The sequence below is a fragment of the Schistocerca piceifrons genome, chromosome 8 (genome assembly GCF_021461385.2).
Source record: "Schistocerca piceifrons isolate TAMUIC-IGC-003096 chromosome 8, iqSchPice1.1, whole genome shotgun sequence".
Classification (NCBI taxonomy): domain Eukaryota; kingdom Metazoa; phylum Arthropoda; class Insecta; order Orthoptera; family Acrididae; genus Schistocerca; species Schistocerca piceifrons.
Genome location: NC_060145.1, coordinates 406,901,624 through 406,919,751, shown reverse-complemented (window position 1 = coordinate 406,919,751; position 18,128 = coordinate 406,901,624). Strand labels below are relative to the sequence as shown.

Sequence of the window (18,128 nt, the reverse complement as noted above, 5' to 3'; positions counted from 1 at the left end):
TATACACTGACAGAAAAAGAAATCGCAACACCAAAAATAATTAATGTAGAGTAAATAAATTTTGAGAATATGTTTCTGTAGGTAAATGCAAGTATGCAAACCTACATGCGTTGTGTTGTACTGGTGCCAGATGTCAGTTTGTGGGTTGGAGTTCCATGTCTGTTGTACTTGGCCAGTCAATACAGTGACAATTAATACTGTTTGTGGATGATGATGCAGTTGCCATCCGATGATGTCCCATATATGCTTGATTGGAGTAACATCTGGTAAGTTGACACACTGTAGAGTATGTCGGTAGGAATGGCAATATGTGGGCAAATGTTTTCCTGTTGGCAAACACCCCAAGCAATGCTGTTCATGAATGGAAGCACAACTGGCTGAATCATGACGTTGACATGCAGTTTTGCAGTCAGGGTGCATAGGATAGCCACGAGAGTGCGCCTGCTTCATAATGAAACCTCACCCCGTACCATATCTCCAGCTGTAGGACCAGTGTGTCTAGGATGCACATAGATTGGTTGCAGGCTCAGCTGGCCTCCTCCCAGCCAACACATGGCCATCATTGGCACCAAGGCAGAACCAGTTTTCATCATAAAAAACAACAGATATTCATCCTACCCTCTAGTGAACTCTCACCTGACACTACTGAAATTGCGAGTGACAGTGTTTTGGTTGGAGCTGGAACTGATTTGTAACAGTTTGTCACTGTGGTGCCAACTGCTACTGAAATTCCTGCTGCAGATGCAGTACGATGCACCAGAGCCATACGCTTAACATGATAGTCATTCGTCTCTGTAGTACCATATGACCATCCGGAGCATGGTTTTCTTGTGACTGTACATTCTCGTGACCACTGCTGCCAAGTCTTTCTGCACTATTGCAGAAGGAATGTACAGCTTCTTGTAGCTCTGTTACACGACGTTGTTCAATGAGGTCTTGATAATGGCATCTTTGCTGCATTCTTGACTAACATCAACTCATCATGTTTAATCTCAAAGGTAACTGACACTCATGACCGTTACAGCATGTATTTAAAGCAAACCTGATCTGCACCCTCATAGTGGCACTACTAGCAACTGATGCGAAATTTGAATAGAAGCATCTTTCAGGTGTAGAAACATGCCACCAACTTTAATTTATGTCGCACAAATCCATCTTGGTGTTGCGATTTTTTTCCCCATCAGGGTATATTTGTCTTCATGTATGAATCAAAGTTGACTGATGTAGTCTGAAGGATCAGGATTGTAAATTATTTTCAGGTACCTACTTGATCGAGAGCGTTGTGTTATACAACGTTTCCTGCCATTCACCGAGTATGAAGCTTCAGTTGTTCGAAGAGGTGGCATAGTTGGTGCTCTTCGAAACTGTTGTTTTGATGTGGGTATGTAATAAATTTTTAATATGATATTGATGGTGCAGGTGCAGTTATTAGTATGACTTGTGAAAATTCGTTTATATTTTTTCATTGATATTTACGTTATCATCTACATAATAGTTGACTGAGTTTTCCAGTTTTTATTCACGAATGTCTTATGGCAAAATATCATGGGTAATCTTGTAACTGAGGAAGAAAGTGTTTTTTGCACAGGAGCATTTAATAAGGATAACATGTGGTGTTCACTCCAAAACCTCTTGTAGACAGCTCATTAAACAGTTGGGCATGCCAACAACCACTTCTCGGAACATTTAGTCCCTTATGCAGTTTTTCAGCAGTCAATAACAGTTTGAAACAACAGCAACATTCATAATACTAGAAGAAGGAATGACTCACATTGGCCTTAACTCAGACTAAGTATGGTACAGAAGGAAGTGAAAATTCAACTGTGAAAACTGTTGACCACATACCTAATTATGTAAATAATTTTATAAATAATAAAATTAACTTCAAACACAAACTGAAATCATAACTGTTTTTCACTTCCTTCTACTTCATAGAATAATTTCTGAATTATTTTTTCTCTGAGAAAGTGAGCAACTAGCGTGAACCAAACTTCCTGGCCTATTAAAACTGTGTGCTGGACTGAGATTCAAACTTACCTTTCGTGGGCAAATGCTCTACTGACTGAGCTACCCAAGCACGACTCACCACCTGTCCTCACAGTTCTACTTCTGGCAGCATCTTGTCTGCTACCTTGCAAACTTCACTGAAGTTCTCCTACAAAACTTGCAGGATGAGGGACTGGCAGAAGTAAAGCTGTCACGATGGATCATTGGGTAGCTCAGTTGGTGGAACACTTGCCTGCGAAAGACAAAGGTCCTGAGTTCTAGTCTTGGTCCAGTACACAGTTTCAATCTGCGAGGAAGTTTCATATCAGCGCACACTCCACTGCAGTGTAAAAATTTCATTCTAGTGTAAAACTGACTCATTCCACATCATAATGATAGGTCACAATTATGATCCATGAATATGAAGATAACTAAACTGAACTGAACAGTTATGTTCTCTTACATTCCTCATGGCAACTTATTTGATGCTGGTTCTCAATGCAAGGAGAAAAATCACTATTTCAGGAGTCCAATGCGAAAATAAAAATACCGCAGGAATAAAGGAGACCACTCACTGAGTTGCATGAAAGATGGCAGCAAGAAATCCAGCATGCTGTGATGTAGTTCCTATTCATGGGATGGTAATAATTACTGAAATTTTTTTGCAAATTGAAATAGTTTACAGTGAAGATATTATGAACAGGACAAGTGTGGTTATATGTTGTAGGGAATTTAGTAGAGGCAGAACAAATGTTTGTGATGAACAGTGGAGAAGAAGTCCTCCCATTTTGTATGATTGGCGGAAAATAAAAAAGAGGAAATTGTTTGTGAAGACCTGCAATTGATGGTGGATGAAACTGCAATTTTCCACAACTCTCCGGAACCCTAATTAAAGAGAGACACATAGAAATACTGGCATATCAGAAACTGTGTGCACAGAGGGTCCAAAACAGCTGACAGGACCACAAGAAAAATTGGGTCACTAGTGCCGATGAGTTTCTTGAATAATTTGCATTGGAAGGTGAAGATTTTCTGAGCTCTGTTTTGACTGGAGCTGAAACATGGGTGGCTCACAAAAAGACAGTTGTCACAGTGATGTCACACCGATTATCCATCAGCCAAAACATTCAAAACCACAATTTCGGGCAAAAAATCATGGCCTCAGTGTTTTGGTCAAATTTCTCCCTCAGGGCAAGACCGTCAATGGACAATGATATTTTGAGACCCTAAAAAACTCAAAATGAACATTCAAAACAAAAGGAGACAAATGCCAATGAGAGGAGTGTGTTTGTTACACAACAGTGCCCGTTCTCATACAGCCTTAGCCACCAAGGTGCTCTTGGACCGATTTGATTGGGATGTTTTGAATCCCCTCCCCTATATTCTCCTGACTTGGCTTCAACAGATTATCATCTCTTCAAAACACACATGAATGGAATTAAATTTTAGCTGATGAGCAGGTGCAGAAAGAGGTTCTGAAGTGGGGTAAGGAGCTGACGGGAAAGTTCTTCAAGGGGGGCATAAAGAAGCTTGTGCCTTGGCCCACCACATGCATTAAATGGGTTGGTGATTATGTGAAAAAGTAGCCAACAAGTGTATCAACAATATCCTGTGATTTTCAAATACACTTTTTCTAAGAAACATTTAATAATGCGGTACACTTACTTTCTGAACATGCCCCGTAAGAGGCTGAAAACAGTCAGTGTGAGACGTATAATGCCAGAGTGGTCCACACAGTATGTTAAGTTGGAAATTAGTCACTTTTAATGTAACTTTTGGAATATTAATGCTTTATGGCCAATTTAGGGTTCATAATTCTCTTTTTCATGCAAGCAAAGGAATATTACATACTGCAACTGATTACAGTTCTTTCTACCCAGCTTAGTGCAGTAGAACTACTTTTGACAAAATAATTATCGGTTGTTTGGTGTGGAAAAAGGACAATCAACATAACAGTCCCAAGATTTACCACTGCTTCGGGTGGAATATTAATGCTTTATGGCCAATTTAGGGTTCATAATTCTCTTTTTCATGCAAGCAAAGGAATATTACATACTGCAACTGATTACAGTTCTCTCTACCCAGCTTAGTGCAGTAGAACTACTTTTGACAAAATAATTATCGGTTGTTTGGTGTGGAAAAAGGACAATCAACATAACAGTCCCAAGATTTACCACTGCTTCGGGTGGCAGCATAATTTCACCAAGGTAGCACACTATCAGGTTGAGCAAAAAACACCACAACTAAACAAACTTGCACGGTGAAAGCATGTTAACACTAATTAACACTGTCTGTTGCTGCATTTGATTGTTATTGTAGCATTACACCATTGTCAAAGTTGAGCAGTCATCAAACTCGAATGCAAATTCACAGTGTGAAGTAATTGCAAGATATTGTGATTGAGTTAATGACACATGACAGGGCATGAGATCCATCTCGAATGTCGTACATTTTATGAGCTGTTATAATTGTGGTGCGGGGTGTTGTACTCGGTAGAGCAGTTGCCACGCTGCGATCTGTTGAGACTCAGCCCTAGCTTGGAGGATATTCCCCCCCCGCCCCCCATGAACCATGAACCTTAGTATTGGTGGGGTAGCTTGGGTGCCTCAACGATACAGATAGCTGTACCGTAGGTGCAACCACAACGGAGGGGTATCTGTTGAGAGGCCAGACAAACATGCGGTTCCTGAAGAGGGGCAGCAGCCTTTTCAGTAGTTGCAGGGGCAACAGCCTGGATGATTGACTGATCTGGCCTTGTAACACTAACCAAAACGGCCTTGCTGTGCTGGTACTGCGAACGGCTGAAAGCAAGGGGAAACTACGGCTGTAATTTTTCCCGAGGGCATGCAGCTTTACTGTATGATTAAATGATGATGGCATCCTCTTGGGTAAAATATTCCGGAGGTAAAATAGTCCCCCATTCGGATCTCCGGGCGGGGACTACTCAAGAGGACGTTGTTATCAGGAGAAAGAAAACTGGCGTTCTATGGATCAGAGTGTGGAAAGTCAGATCCCTTAATTGGGCAGGTAGGTTAGAAAATTTAAAAAGGGAAATGGATAGGTTAAAGTTAGATATAGTGGGAATTAGTGAAGTTCGGTGGCAGGAGGAACAATACTTCTGGTCTGGTGAATACAAGGTTATTAGTACAAAATCAAATAGGGGTAATGCAGGAGTAGGTTTAATAATGAATAAAAAAATAGGAATGCGGGTAAGCTACTACAAACAGCATAGTGAACGCATTATTGTGGCCAAGATAGACACGAAGCCCGCGCCTACTACCGTAGTACAAGTTTATATGCCAACTAGCTCTGCAGATGACGAAGAAATTGATGAAATGTATGATGAGATAAAAGAAATTATTCAGGTAGTGAAGGGAGACGAAAATTTAATGGTCATGGGTGACTGGAATTCAAGAGTAGGAAAAGGAAGAGAAGGAAACATAGTAGGTGAATATGGATTGGGGCTAAGAAATGAAAGAAGCCGCCTGGTAGAATTTTGTGCAGAGCATAACATAATCATAGCTAACACTTGGTTTAAGAATCATGAAAGAAGGTTGTATACATGGAAGAACCCTGGAGATACTAAAAGGTATCAGATTATATAATGGTAAGACAGAGATTTAGGAACCAGGTTTTAAATTGTAAGACTTTTCCAGGGGCAGATGTAGACTCTGACCACAATCTATTGGTTATGAACAGTAGATTAAAACTGAAGAAACTGAAAAAAGGTGGGAATGTAAGGAGATGGGACCTGGATAAACTGACTAAACCAGAGGTTGTACAGAGTTTCAGGGAGAGCATAAGGGAACAATTGACAGGAATGGGGGAAAGAAATACAGTAGAAGAAAAGTGGGTAGCCCTGAGGGATGAAGTAGTGAAGGCAGCAGAGGATCAAGTAGGTAAATAGATGAAGGCTGGTAGAAACCCTTGGGTAACAGAAGAAATATTGAATTTAATTGATGAAAGGAGAAAATATAAAAATGAAGTAAATGAAGCAGGCAAAAACGAATACAAACGTCTCAAAAATGAGATCAACAGGAAGTGCAAAATGGCTAAGCAGGCATGGCTAGAGGACAAATGTAAGGATGTAGAGGCTTATCTCACTAGGGGGAAGATAGATACTGCCTACAGGAAAATTAAAGAGGCGTTTGGAGAAAGGAGAACCACTTGCATGAATATCAAGAGCTTTGATGGAAACCCAGTTCTAAGCAAAGAAGGGAAAGCAGAAAGGTGGAAGGAGTATATAGAGGGTCTGTACAAGGACGATGTACTTGAGGACAATATTATGGAAATGGAAGAGGATGTAGATGAAGATGAAATGGGAGATATGATACTGCGTGAAGAGTTTGACAGAGCACTGAAGGACCTGAGTTGAAACAAGGCCCCCAGAGTAGACAACAGTCCATTAGAACTACTGACATCCTTGGGAGAGCCAGTCCTGACAAAACTCTACCATCTGGTGAGCAAGATGTATGAGACAGGCGAAATACCATCAGACTTCAAGAAGAATATAATAATTCCAATCCCAAAGAAAGCAGGTGTTGACAGATGTGAAAATTACCTAACTATCAGTTTAATAAGTCACATCTGCAAAATACTAACACAAATTCTTTACAGACGAATGGAAAAACTGATAGAAGCCAACCTCGGGGAAGATCAGTTTGGTTCCCGTAGAAATGTTGGAACACATGAGGGAATACTGACCCTACGACTTATCTTAGAAGAAAGATTAAAGAAAGGCAAACCTATGTTTCTAGCATTTGTAGACTTAGAGAAAGCTTTTGACAATGTTGACTGGAATACTCTCTTTCAAATTCTGAAGGTGGCAGGTGTAAAATACAGGGAGCAAAAGGCTATTCCCAGTTTGTACAGATACCAGATGGCAAACAAGAGTCGAGTGACATGTAAGGGAAGCAGTGGTTGGGAAGGAAGTGAGACAGGGTTTTAGCCTATCCACGATGTTATTCAATCTGTATATTGAGCAAGCAATAAAGGAAACAAAAGAAAAGTTCGGAGTAGGTATTAAAATCCATGGGGAAGAAATAAAAACTTTGAGGTTCGCCGATGACATTGTAATTCTGTCAGAAACAGCAAAGGACTTGGAAGAGCAGTTGAACGGAATGGACAGTGTCTTGAAGGGAGAGTATAAGATGAACATCAACAAAAGCAAAATGAGGATAATGGAATGTAGTCGAATTAACTCGGGTGATGCTGAGGGAATTAGATTAGGAATTGAGGCGCTTGGAGTAGTAAAGGAGTTCTGCTATTTGGGGAGCAAAATACCTGATGATGGTTGAAGTAGAGAGGATATAAAATGTAGACTGGAAATGGCAAGGAAAGCGTTTCTGAAAAATTTGTTGACATCGAGTATAGATTTAAATGTCAGGAAGTCTTTTCTGAAAGTATTTGTATGGAGAGTAGCCTTGTAAGGAAGTGAAACGTAGACGATAAATAGTTTAGACAAGAAGAGAATAGAAGCTTTCTAAATGTGGTGCTACAGAAAAATGGGTAGATCACATAACTAATGAGGAGGTATTGAATAGAATTGGGGAGAAGAGGAGCTTGTGGCACAACTTGACTAGAAGAAGGGATCGGTTGGTAGGACATGTTCTGAGACTTCGAGGGATCACCAATTTAGTATTGGAGGGCGGTGTGGAGGGTAAAAATCATAGAGGGAGACCAAGAGATGCATACACTAAGCAGATTCAGAAGGATGTAGGCTGCAGTAGGTACTGGGAGATGAAGAAGCTTGCACAGGATAGAGTAGCATGGAGAGCTGCATCAAACCAGTATCAGGGCTGAAGACCACAACAACAACAACAACAGCATGATTCTCCTTATCTTGAATATGATGCACTTGAAAGTGATTCCAAAGCTGCAATAATAGGAAAAAATGAACATAGTATGATCATAGTGGATGATCAGCAAATAAAAGTGTGTGGTATAGCTGATGCCATAGGCATATTAAAGGAGAGAGGATGTTATGTTTTATGTGAAGAATTAATTATGAAAAAGCTTTTTGCGTGGTGGAAGAAAAAGTGTCCAACTGATTTTGGGTACCAATTTGCTGCTGTGACCAAGTCAGGATTCACTGTTTCCTAGACCAGGTGGATGAAAAATGTGAGAGAGGAGACCTTCATTGTGAAAGACCTCATCTTTTTTCATCAGACAAATGCACCAACCTACAAAGCACTTTGGCAGCGGGAAAGCGAAGGGATTTGAAATACGCGTTGGTGGAATTTCCACTCTTTCCATCAGGTTTGGTACCATCTGTCTTCCACCTTTTTTTTATTCCAAATGTGTGGCTGAAAAATAATTTGAGTTGAATTAAGAGATTATGACAGACCCTCCAAACAACCCTAAAGGGTTGGAATCCACTCACTGAAAGAAAATATTTAAATACTTGCATTGACCTAAGAAAATCAAAACCTGTCGACTGTGCACATTTAAGGAGTTGCACTTGCAATGAATAGGGGTTCGAAAGTGGGCTGCAGTTTAAAGTTTCGATAATTATTGGTCTAATTTAAGTGGTGAAAGAAAATGGAAGTGGTCAGTTTTTCTTGGAGATTGTCTGGAGGACAATAGCAAAATGGTCATGTAATTACTTTGGGAAGGAGATAGGAACACTACAAAAATGTTATATGGATTGGGTTGTATACAACTTTGTACACAACAATAAGGAGAGGGGAGCAACTGTCATCGTATAAAGTCTCGACAGGAGCAGAAATGACTAATGAGCAAGATAACACACCAAACAGAAGGTTTACTTAACTTGTATGAGGTTAATCCCAAAAGTAAGGTCTCCGATTTTTTTTATAGGTACATAGACCTGTTTATTTCGATAATGGTGTATATCAGTTTACAGCTGGAACATTTAGCTATTTTTCGACATGATCAAAAATGTTATATGGATTGGGTTGTATACAACTTTGTACACAACAATAAGGAGAGGGGAGCAACTGTCATCGTATAAAGTCTCGACAGGAGCAGAAATGACTAATGAGCAAGATAACACACCAAACAGAAGGTTTACTTAACTTGTATGAGGTTAATCCCAAAAGTAAGGTCTCCTATTTTTTTATAGGTACATAGACCTGTTTATTTCGATAATGGTGTATATCAGTTTACAGCTGGAACATTTAGCTATTTTTCGACATGATCACCAATTCTGTCGATGCATTTTTGTAGACACTGTGGCAGTTTTTGTATGCCTATGTCATACCAGCTCGCCGCCATGCTGTTCAGAAAGTTATGAACCTCTGCCTTCACCTCATCGTCGGAGCTGAATCGCTTTCTGGCCAGGTTCTTTTAACCTAGGGAACAGGTGATAGTCATTGGGCGGCAAGTCAGGGCTATAGTGTGGGTGGGTGATTATGTTCCACTGAAACTGTTGTAGGAGAGCAACGGTTTTCCAAGCGATGTGTGTGTGTGTGTGTGTGTGTGTGTGTGTGTGTGTGTGTGTGTGTGTGTGTGCGCGCGCATTGTCATGGAGAATGTGCACGCCCTTGCTCAACATTTCTCCAGCTCTGAATTGCCCATTTGAGTTTTTTCAGAGTCTCACAGTACGTGTCAGCGTTAATTGTGGTCCCAGTAGGCATAAAGTCGACCAACAATACCCCTTTCCAATCCCAAAAAAATGGTTGTCATGACTTTACCAACAGACTGTGTTTGTTTGAATTTGGCGAAGAAGGATGCTGCCACTGGCGTGATTGCTGCTTTGTCTCAAGTGTAAAGTGGTATGCCCAGGTTTCGTCACCCATGACAATTGAGTCCAGAAAGTTGTCCTGTTCGGCTGCGAGGTGGTGAAGAAATGCGCAGGAAGCATCAACTCATTGCCGCATGTGGTCCTCAGTCAGCATGTGTGGCACTCATCTTGCGCACACCTTCCAGTAGTTCAATGTTTCCGTTAAAATTCTGTGAGCGGTGCTTCGGGAAACCTGAGGAACCAACGTGCAGAGATCATCCAGGGTGATCCGCCGATCTTCATGCATGCTTTGCTTGACCTTCGACTCTGTCTCCTTAGAAATTGACTGTCTCCTGCTCCTTTGTTCGTCGTGAATTTTGGTCCAACCAGCTGTACCCTTTCTACACCAGTTATGAACATATTTGACATCCATGCATGACTCACCATACACTTCCGTCAATTGGCGATGGATTTAAATCGTTGCAGTGCCCTTTGTATTTAAAAACCGAATAACTGCACGTAATTCGCACTTGGCGGTAACATCCAACGGGAGCTCCATTCTCAACAGCTGCCAAGCCAAGACTGAGCACCTCAGTGTGGTGTGCGCATGTTTACACACAGTGCGTGAAGCACTCTTCATAACAGTGTGACAAAGTGCCACACAAACAGAGTTCTGTACTTATAAAAAAATAGGAGACCTTACTTTTGCGATTACCCTCGTATTTCTTCACACTCACGACGACTCATTGTAAAAAATGCAGCAAGAAACAGAGTCCAGCTGTCAGAATGTCAGCTAGGAAGAAACTTGCTGTATTGAAGCACAATTGATGGTGTCAATGCCGTGACTAAGCGGTGTGCGCATTTTATCCCATGGTGAAGTGGTTCCGAGTGCAAGTCGGCATGTCGCTGCTGCCATCTGTCATATATCATGGCACCAGAGGGCCCTTGTGGTGCCAAATCACTGGAGTTTGTCTCAGTGGGCATGCATCATTGGACACACCAGATCCCTCTCAATGGCTATCAGCATCAGATGGAAACTTGCTGTTCTGTTTATATGACACCTGTGGGGTGGTATCAATATGTGATACCACAGATTGGGTAGATGATAAAAGATTACATCAGTGGAACAGTTAGAATGCTTTGTATTATGGCTATGATCTCTATATATATCTTAAAAACCGTAATCCAAATGCAGAAGCTGGATAACAGATAATAAAACAGTATGATGCTGCAGTGAGAGTAAACCTCCTACATGTAGAATTAGACCATTTGCTGTCACGAAAAGGGATCACAAACCTAAGTATTATATGAATTAACATTCCAGTATTGAGGAGAAGAATGACCTCATATATCAAAGGCTCATTCTAACAAAATTAGGCATCAAAACTAGGTTGCACAGAAATAACAGCTGTCTGCTCTAAGGCTTGTTTCATATTGTCATGAAGAAATGCTCAGTACTGCGTAACATTCCTGTGGAGGTTCACAACCTGATTGACTAGATTATAGCCTAACAGAAAAGTTTGAAAAAACTTTCATCAGCAGCAGAATTCAGAAGATTCTTGTGTTTGGGAAATGGAGGACAGGAAACCCTTTGGAAAGGGGACAGCTACATTCCCATGTGAGAAGAGAGTTGATTCAACTTTAAACATTTTAGGAAATAAAGAGATTCCACACATCAGTGATACTGAGTGAGGAGTATCTTATAAAGCACATGCGAAGGATTTTTGAAATGGTTTTCAGTCTTATTCTGAGAATAAAAACTTTACTCACAAAATGCAGAATGGTAACCTTATGACTCAGACACTGTTTATCAGAGCTGAATCAGTCCATTGGTGTATCCACTTTTCACACAGTCAATAATAATTGTGGTGTGTTTTCTTGCACTGTTGCCACTGGAAGCAATCAGCATGGATAACACTTAGGTTTCACAGAGAGCCACATTTTAAGTCATCAGCATTGCAAACCTGTCAGTGAGACTGACATTTTTAGCTGTACAAAAATATGCAATGTGAAACTCTTACATCTTCAAGAACAGTTTGTAAAAGGCAAAAAATACACATGCTTCATACAAGAGAAGTCACATTTGTTTATGAGAATCATGTTATTAACAACTATCTTAACTTAAATAGTAAGAATTTGTGGTACTGTACTCATTGCATGAAATAAATCAGGAGAGGACTCCATTATCAATGCTGCTACCAGTTTTCTGCCGGTCAAGCGTAATTAGGCAGTTACTTTAGATCATTCATAGCCAAGTCAGTAGGTGTGTAAATACTTAAGATGAGAACAGAACTTTATGAAATGAATTCAGTGGATGAAGCACTGGCCAAGGTTGTACAGACACATTATATTTTAGTGTGAAAGTGAAACTGTTACATAATCAAACCCCCCCTCAATCTCCTTTTCCTCATTGCATACCTGGACTTCTAATAACAATTAAAAAAAAAAAAAAAAATACTAATGTATGTAACCTGATCCAGGGAATAAAAGAAATGGCGTACATCAAATGTGATGTCCATAAAGTCTGATATTTTGTGCTCTTTTGATTGCAACCTAAGTAAGTTGTCTCTCAGAGACATTAAAGGACTTTTCAATCACCGTAAGTGAAAGAGGGGTTAGACTTTAAAACATTAACAAAGAGTGTATTAGAGACAAAGCACCTACTCTGACTGGACAAAAACAAGGAAGGAAATCAACAACACCCTTTTCGAAGGAATCAACCTGGAATTTGCGTCAGTGATTAAGCTAAACAGTGAAAACACAAATTTTAATGAGTGGATAGATATTTGTTTCCTGGTACCTCCCAAAAATCAGTTCTAGTTTATGACATGAACTTGCTGCTAAAATCAGCTGTGCCAGTCACAGTTAAGCAACAGCCAAATAGAAACTTTTATTGTGATTAATAGTTCTTACTTCTTACATACAAACTGCTGAAGATAGATGTTGACTGTGGATATTGTATCACAGACATAGTCCCTTTGACTGTTCAGAGAGGTCACTAAACCTGCCCAAAGATGTAAACAACCATGCATGAACAGTGCCTATTAGACGGAGACGGTCTGACAGCCGATCAGTTCCAGTCATTCCACCAGGAAGGAGGTACATGCCTCGTGTTGTCTGTAGTTCAACCATGCCTAGATGGAATGTACTGTGGTCCAATTGCGTCTGCATTGTTACTTTGTGCCAGGAAGGGCTCTCAACAAGGGAAGTATCCAGGTGTCTCAGAGTGAACCAAAGCGATGTTGTTCGGATATGGAGAAGATACAGAAAGACAGGAACTGTTGATGACATGCCTTGCTCAGGCCGCCCAAGGGCTACCACTGCAGTGGATGACTGCTTCCTATGGATTATGGCTCGGAGTAACCCTAGCAGCAGCACCATCCTGTGTTGAATAATGCTTTTCGTGCAGCCACAGGACATCGTGTTAAGACTCAAACTGTGCGCAATAAGCTGCATGGTGCGCAACTTCACTCCTGATGTCCATGGGCGAGGTCCATCTTTGCAACCACGATTCCATGCAGTGCAGAACAGATGAGCCCAACAACATGCCGAATGGACCACTCAAGGTTGCCATCATGGTCTCTTCGCTGATGAGTGTCACACATGCCTTCAACCAGACAATCGTCGGAGACGTGTTTGGAGGCAACCTGGTCAGGCTGAACGCCTTAGACACACTGTCCAGCGAGTGCAACAAGGTGGAAGTTCCCTGCTGTTTTGGGGTGGCATTATGCGGGCCCGACGTATGCTGTTGGTGGTCATGGAAGGCACCATAACGGCTGTACGATATGTGAATGCCATCTTCTGACTGATAGTGCAACCATATTGGCAGCATATTGGTGAGGCATTTGTCTTCATGGATGACAGTTCGTGCCCCTATCATGCACATCATGTGAATGACTTCCTTCAGGATAATGACATCTCTCGAATAGAGCGGCCAGCAGGTTCTGCAGACATGAACCCTGTTGAACATGCCTGGGATAGATTGAAAAGGGCTGTTTATGGACGACGTGACCCACCAACCACTCTGAGGGATCTACGCTGAATCATCGTTGAGGAATGGGGCAATCTGGACCGACAGTGCCTTGATTAACTTGTGAATAGTATGCCATGATGAAGACAGGCATGCAACAATGCAAGAGAAAGTGCGGCTACTGTGTATTAGAGGTAGTGGTGTGTACATCAATCTGGACCACCATCTCTGAAGGTCTCGCTGTATGGTGGTACAACATGGTTTTCATGAGCAATAATAGGGGCAGAAATGATGTTTATGTTGATCTCTATTCCAATTTTCTGTACACATTCTGGAACTCTCAGAACCGAGGTGAGGAAAAACTTTTTTTTATGTTTGTATTACATTTTTTCCCTTTATTCCTTGAACCACGTGTTGTTACTAAAACTGTCCTCCGGTGACTGTCTTAACCTTTTCATTTGTGTCCCCTGTTCCAACCTATTGTGTTACTTCTGATTTAGTGTTTATTCACCTGTGACTTATTGCTTCCCATGATTTCATATACCACTGTCATATTCAGTTGGACATTTTTGTATTCCATTTTGCAGTCTATTATTAACATGCCATCTGTGTCAATTAGTGTGATTAACTTCCTTGTCTTGGGGTGATGGTTGATTTGTATTCTAAGTCATACCTGCTTAAGTCATAGTTTGCCATTAAAGTGAATGTTCGAAAACTGTAACAACTTTTTTGTGTCATTTTCAGCTCAGTAATAACTAGCATTCTACTTGTAGTTTCTAGCTTAAGTTCCTATCTCTTTTTTTCTTTTGTTACTTTATTGTGTATGTGTAGGATAACTTACCAGACTGATATAAGAGAAGATCCTGAAAACTTCATGAGAAATAATTATTTCCTAAGAAATTGAAGAATTTTCCTCATTGTTCTCCTTTTCTGGGGGTTCATGGAGTGTATAATGAGATATTTATTTACTTGTTATCTGCTTCAGTGCCTCTGATTTCACATTCTGGGCCTCTTTTCCTCATTTCTGCGTGTATTTATGTTTTTCATCTCTTCTATAATATTCATTTGCTTTGACATCACCTGCTATTCTTCGCCGGCCGGTGTGGCCGTGCGGTTCTGGCGCTTCAGTCTGGAACCGCTGACTGCTACGGTCGCAGGTTCGAATCCTGCCTCGGGCATGGATGTGTGTGATGTCCTTAGGTTAGTTAGGTTTAAGTAGTTCTAAGTTCTAGGGGACTGATGACCGCAGATGTTAAGTCCCATAGTGCTCAGAGCAATTTGAATTTTGCTATTCTTCATTTACTTCTTTCTTCATGGATTTTCATATAACCATATGTTCTTGTTTTAGAATTTTGCAGGATCTTGTTCATGGTTTTTCACTTCATTTTTCATTGAAACAATTCTTTTCCTTTTGCATAATCTATTTTTCCAAAGGCACCTGTCTTTTTTGGAAATTTTATTTCAACATACATATTTATCAGATATTTTCAAGTGTTACTCATACAGTTTAAAACAAAAAATCATTTTTTATTTGCTCTGACAGACAGTCATGAATGGCTGCTGAGTCCAGCAGTGGATATCCTGCCACACCTACTCCTTCCTCTGGCAGGACCCGAGGAGTTTCCAGATGATGAGATGGAAAAACTTCCACCAGATCTACAGTATCTGCCTGAATCTAAAGCACGGGAAGTTGATGCAGACATACGATGCATGCTGCTTGAGGCATTAACACAGGTTTGCACTATTTTTATTCAGGTATATACAGATTTCTGAGCAAGCACATTCAGCTTGTTTCCAGGCAGTGTGATTTTTCTAAAATGGTCCTGGTGAAACTTTGAAAGCTGTCATATTTTCATCATTACAATTTTTTAAAATTTCTAATCCAGTGTTTTTAGACCAGTTTTTTATTATTATTTTACTGTAAATTGTAGTAAAAGTCACAAATTTAACTTTTTCATGCATAATCCTTACAATGCAGAAGTGCTGTTACAAATGTGTCTGAAAAGGCTGTGGATAGAACTGTGGTTTGGTGTACTTAGTGCTCGATTCCTATTTGAGCTAGGAACATGGGATAAAAAGTTTTTGGTGTAGCCTGGATCAGCTGCCATTTGTATAGCTGTTTGAACACCTGTCTTACTTTTTTAAACGAGCACGCCACTGTCTGACTGTCTTGTTGTTTATTTAATTATGACCCAGGTTTCGGACTTTTATGCCATTTTCAAGTGACTGAGTTTATGTCATTAATGTTTTTTCAGGACATAAATTTGTTAATAATATAAACTCAATAATTTGAAAATGGCATAAGGCTGAGACCTGGGTCGAAATTAAAAAAACAATAATACAATCACATGGCGGTGTGTTCACTTAAAAATTATTATATGACTGACTCCTCAGCAACATCAAAAACTGTTTATCTGTCGCTAAGTTACAGTATATTAAGCAAGGTTTGAACAATGAACCAGAGCTGGTGCCCAGGCAAATTGTGCAAATCAATTAATTCCTTTTGCTAAAGATTTTAATTGGGCTGAAATTAAAGCTTGAGTAATAGCTCCATTTGTATGTGCACTGTTCAGATTTCATGTGAAAAAAACATGCATAAAGACATGTTTTTCTGGGAGGATTTTGAAGTATGCTATTTCTATACCTTAAACTTGTAAAAAACAGTTCAAACTTTACATGAAGGTAGATAAATGGGTAAAGTCAAAATAAAGTACAGTGGTTTAAAGGTGAGCTAAATGTTGCACATAAAATTTGTTCTTACATGAACTGAATGCACGGAAATGGTTTAAAGTGAATCAAATAAATAAAAAATACATTCTTGCAATAAAATTGCTTTCAAAAATCTACCTCCATTCAGACTTTACATGCAAAAAACACTTTTCTTGTGAGTTTTTTTTTATGCACACCACTTCTGTGTTGGAACTGGTTCAAAATTTGTAAGAAGTTAGAAAAATACATGTCGCTGATGGCTGTCCTGTGAAAGATTTGTATGTTACACAGCCTAGTGGTCTAAAATTCACTATGCTGTGTATTAAAATTTATTTTCTGACAAAGCAAGCTAAGTTAATCGATTTTCATATGGAATTGAAAAGTTCATGCAGACATTGTTTCACAGTTCTGCTTACTTAAGCAAATAACATTCACACTTAATTCATACTGATTGTTGCAACATTTCGCGGTAGAGTAACATTTGGGAACCGGTTTGAAAAATGCTGCTATCGTCGCACAAAAGAAGGTGAATATACCCTGAGTAGAGTTAGGATATAAAAGAAGGAAACTAGCTTTTTGAATTATCTGGCAGCTTCACAGACATTTAGATCAAAACATCTTGACATATTTATACTTTTCTTCATGTTAACCATATTTCCCCAGCTCAGTGAACACTCTTAGCTGCAAGGTGCTGGCATACCTGCGTCTTGCAATTTATAGGCTATAGTCCATGATACTGTGCCAAAATTCAGAATGTTCACTAGCCACAGTATAAGAAGCTGAAGAGCATACATGTAATAGCTAAAAAAAAGTTTTTCTGTTTTGATAAAATTTCTGGGGGTGGATTTGTTTAAGGTAGGAAGCTAAAACAGTTTTTTTGATTTCTAAGTGAGGGTGGTTGATTTTACACTGAGGAGACAAGTTCTCCTCCAAACCCAACTCCTGCTGCATGTGTGCTGAGGGATGTAGGAATAAACAGACACAAAATTTATGTGCTGCTAGAGACTGGCAGGCATCTGCAATAGGAAGTATCCGGAGTATCTGAGAGTGACAACACTGTACTTTATCTCCTGAGGTGGTCATGAATTTGAAGTTTGTAAATGCCACGTAGTGATAATTATTGTATGAATAGCTGGCTATGATGACAAAGAATAAACAAATGCATTGTGTTGCAATATATTCCATGGACATTAGAGATTCTATGTCTGAACTTTCAATTCTTTTGTCTTCTTCTGTTCTTGGACTCGAAGAGGAAAGAACAATTGTCTGAGGTTCATCTCACTGTAACAGTCTATGCAAGTTGTAAACTCAGTGTATGTGGAGACTGTCTCTTCACATATTGTGCTGTCAGTATCCTCATTGGCCTTCTAACTTTCTGTTCTATTTACAGACGGCAAGTGAACCTTCTTTCTATATGGGCCATTGTTATGAAAAAAACATTTTAAAATTCCCAGTATTTAATTGCCATTGCTGAACATCACAATTCACATAAATTCTCTCTCTGTTCTAATACTGAGTAACAATTCAATTTTTGAGTTGCCACATCTGTCGAATCTAGCTTTGATAGCACTTGGTGCTTGGAATGTGCTTGTGCTTCTTTTCTTTATCCAGACTACATTTCGTTCAAGTTAAAGCAGACTTCATAAACACGGTTGTAATGTGACTCAACTGTGATTTACATATAGCCTCGATAGCTTGTCGCTGAGTATCTATTGTCTGTAATCTAATTTTCTGCCAATTTTTGAAATTTTGTACACTACACAGCATCAGTTAATGTGA

General features: G+C 39.8%; 1 protein-coding gene across 2 annotated transcripts in view; it reads left to right on the top strand.

The window, feature by feature from the left end:
• Window positions 1-18,128, top strand: part of LOC124711429 (protein HGH1 homolog) — an 81,042-nt gene that overhangs the window by 22,219 nt on the left and 40,695 nt on the right. For both annotated transcript variants that reach the window (XM_047241498.1, XM_047241497.1), the window contains 2 exons: window positions 1,260-1,381; window positions 15,184-15,374. In XM_047241498.1, coding sequence (XP_047097454.1) covers window positions 1,260-1,381; window positions 15,184-15,374 — 313 coding nt within the window. The remainder of the gene's footprint in view (window positions 1-1,259; window positions 1,382-15,183; window positions 15,375-18,128) is intronic.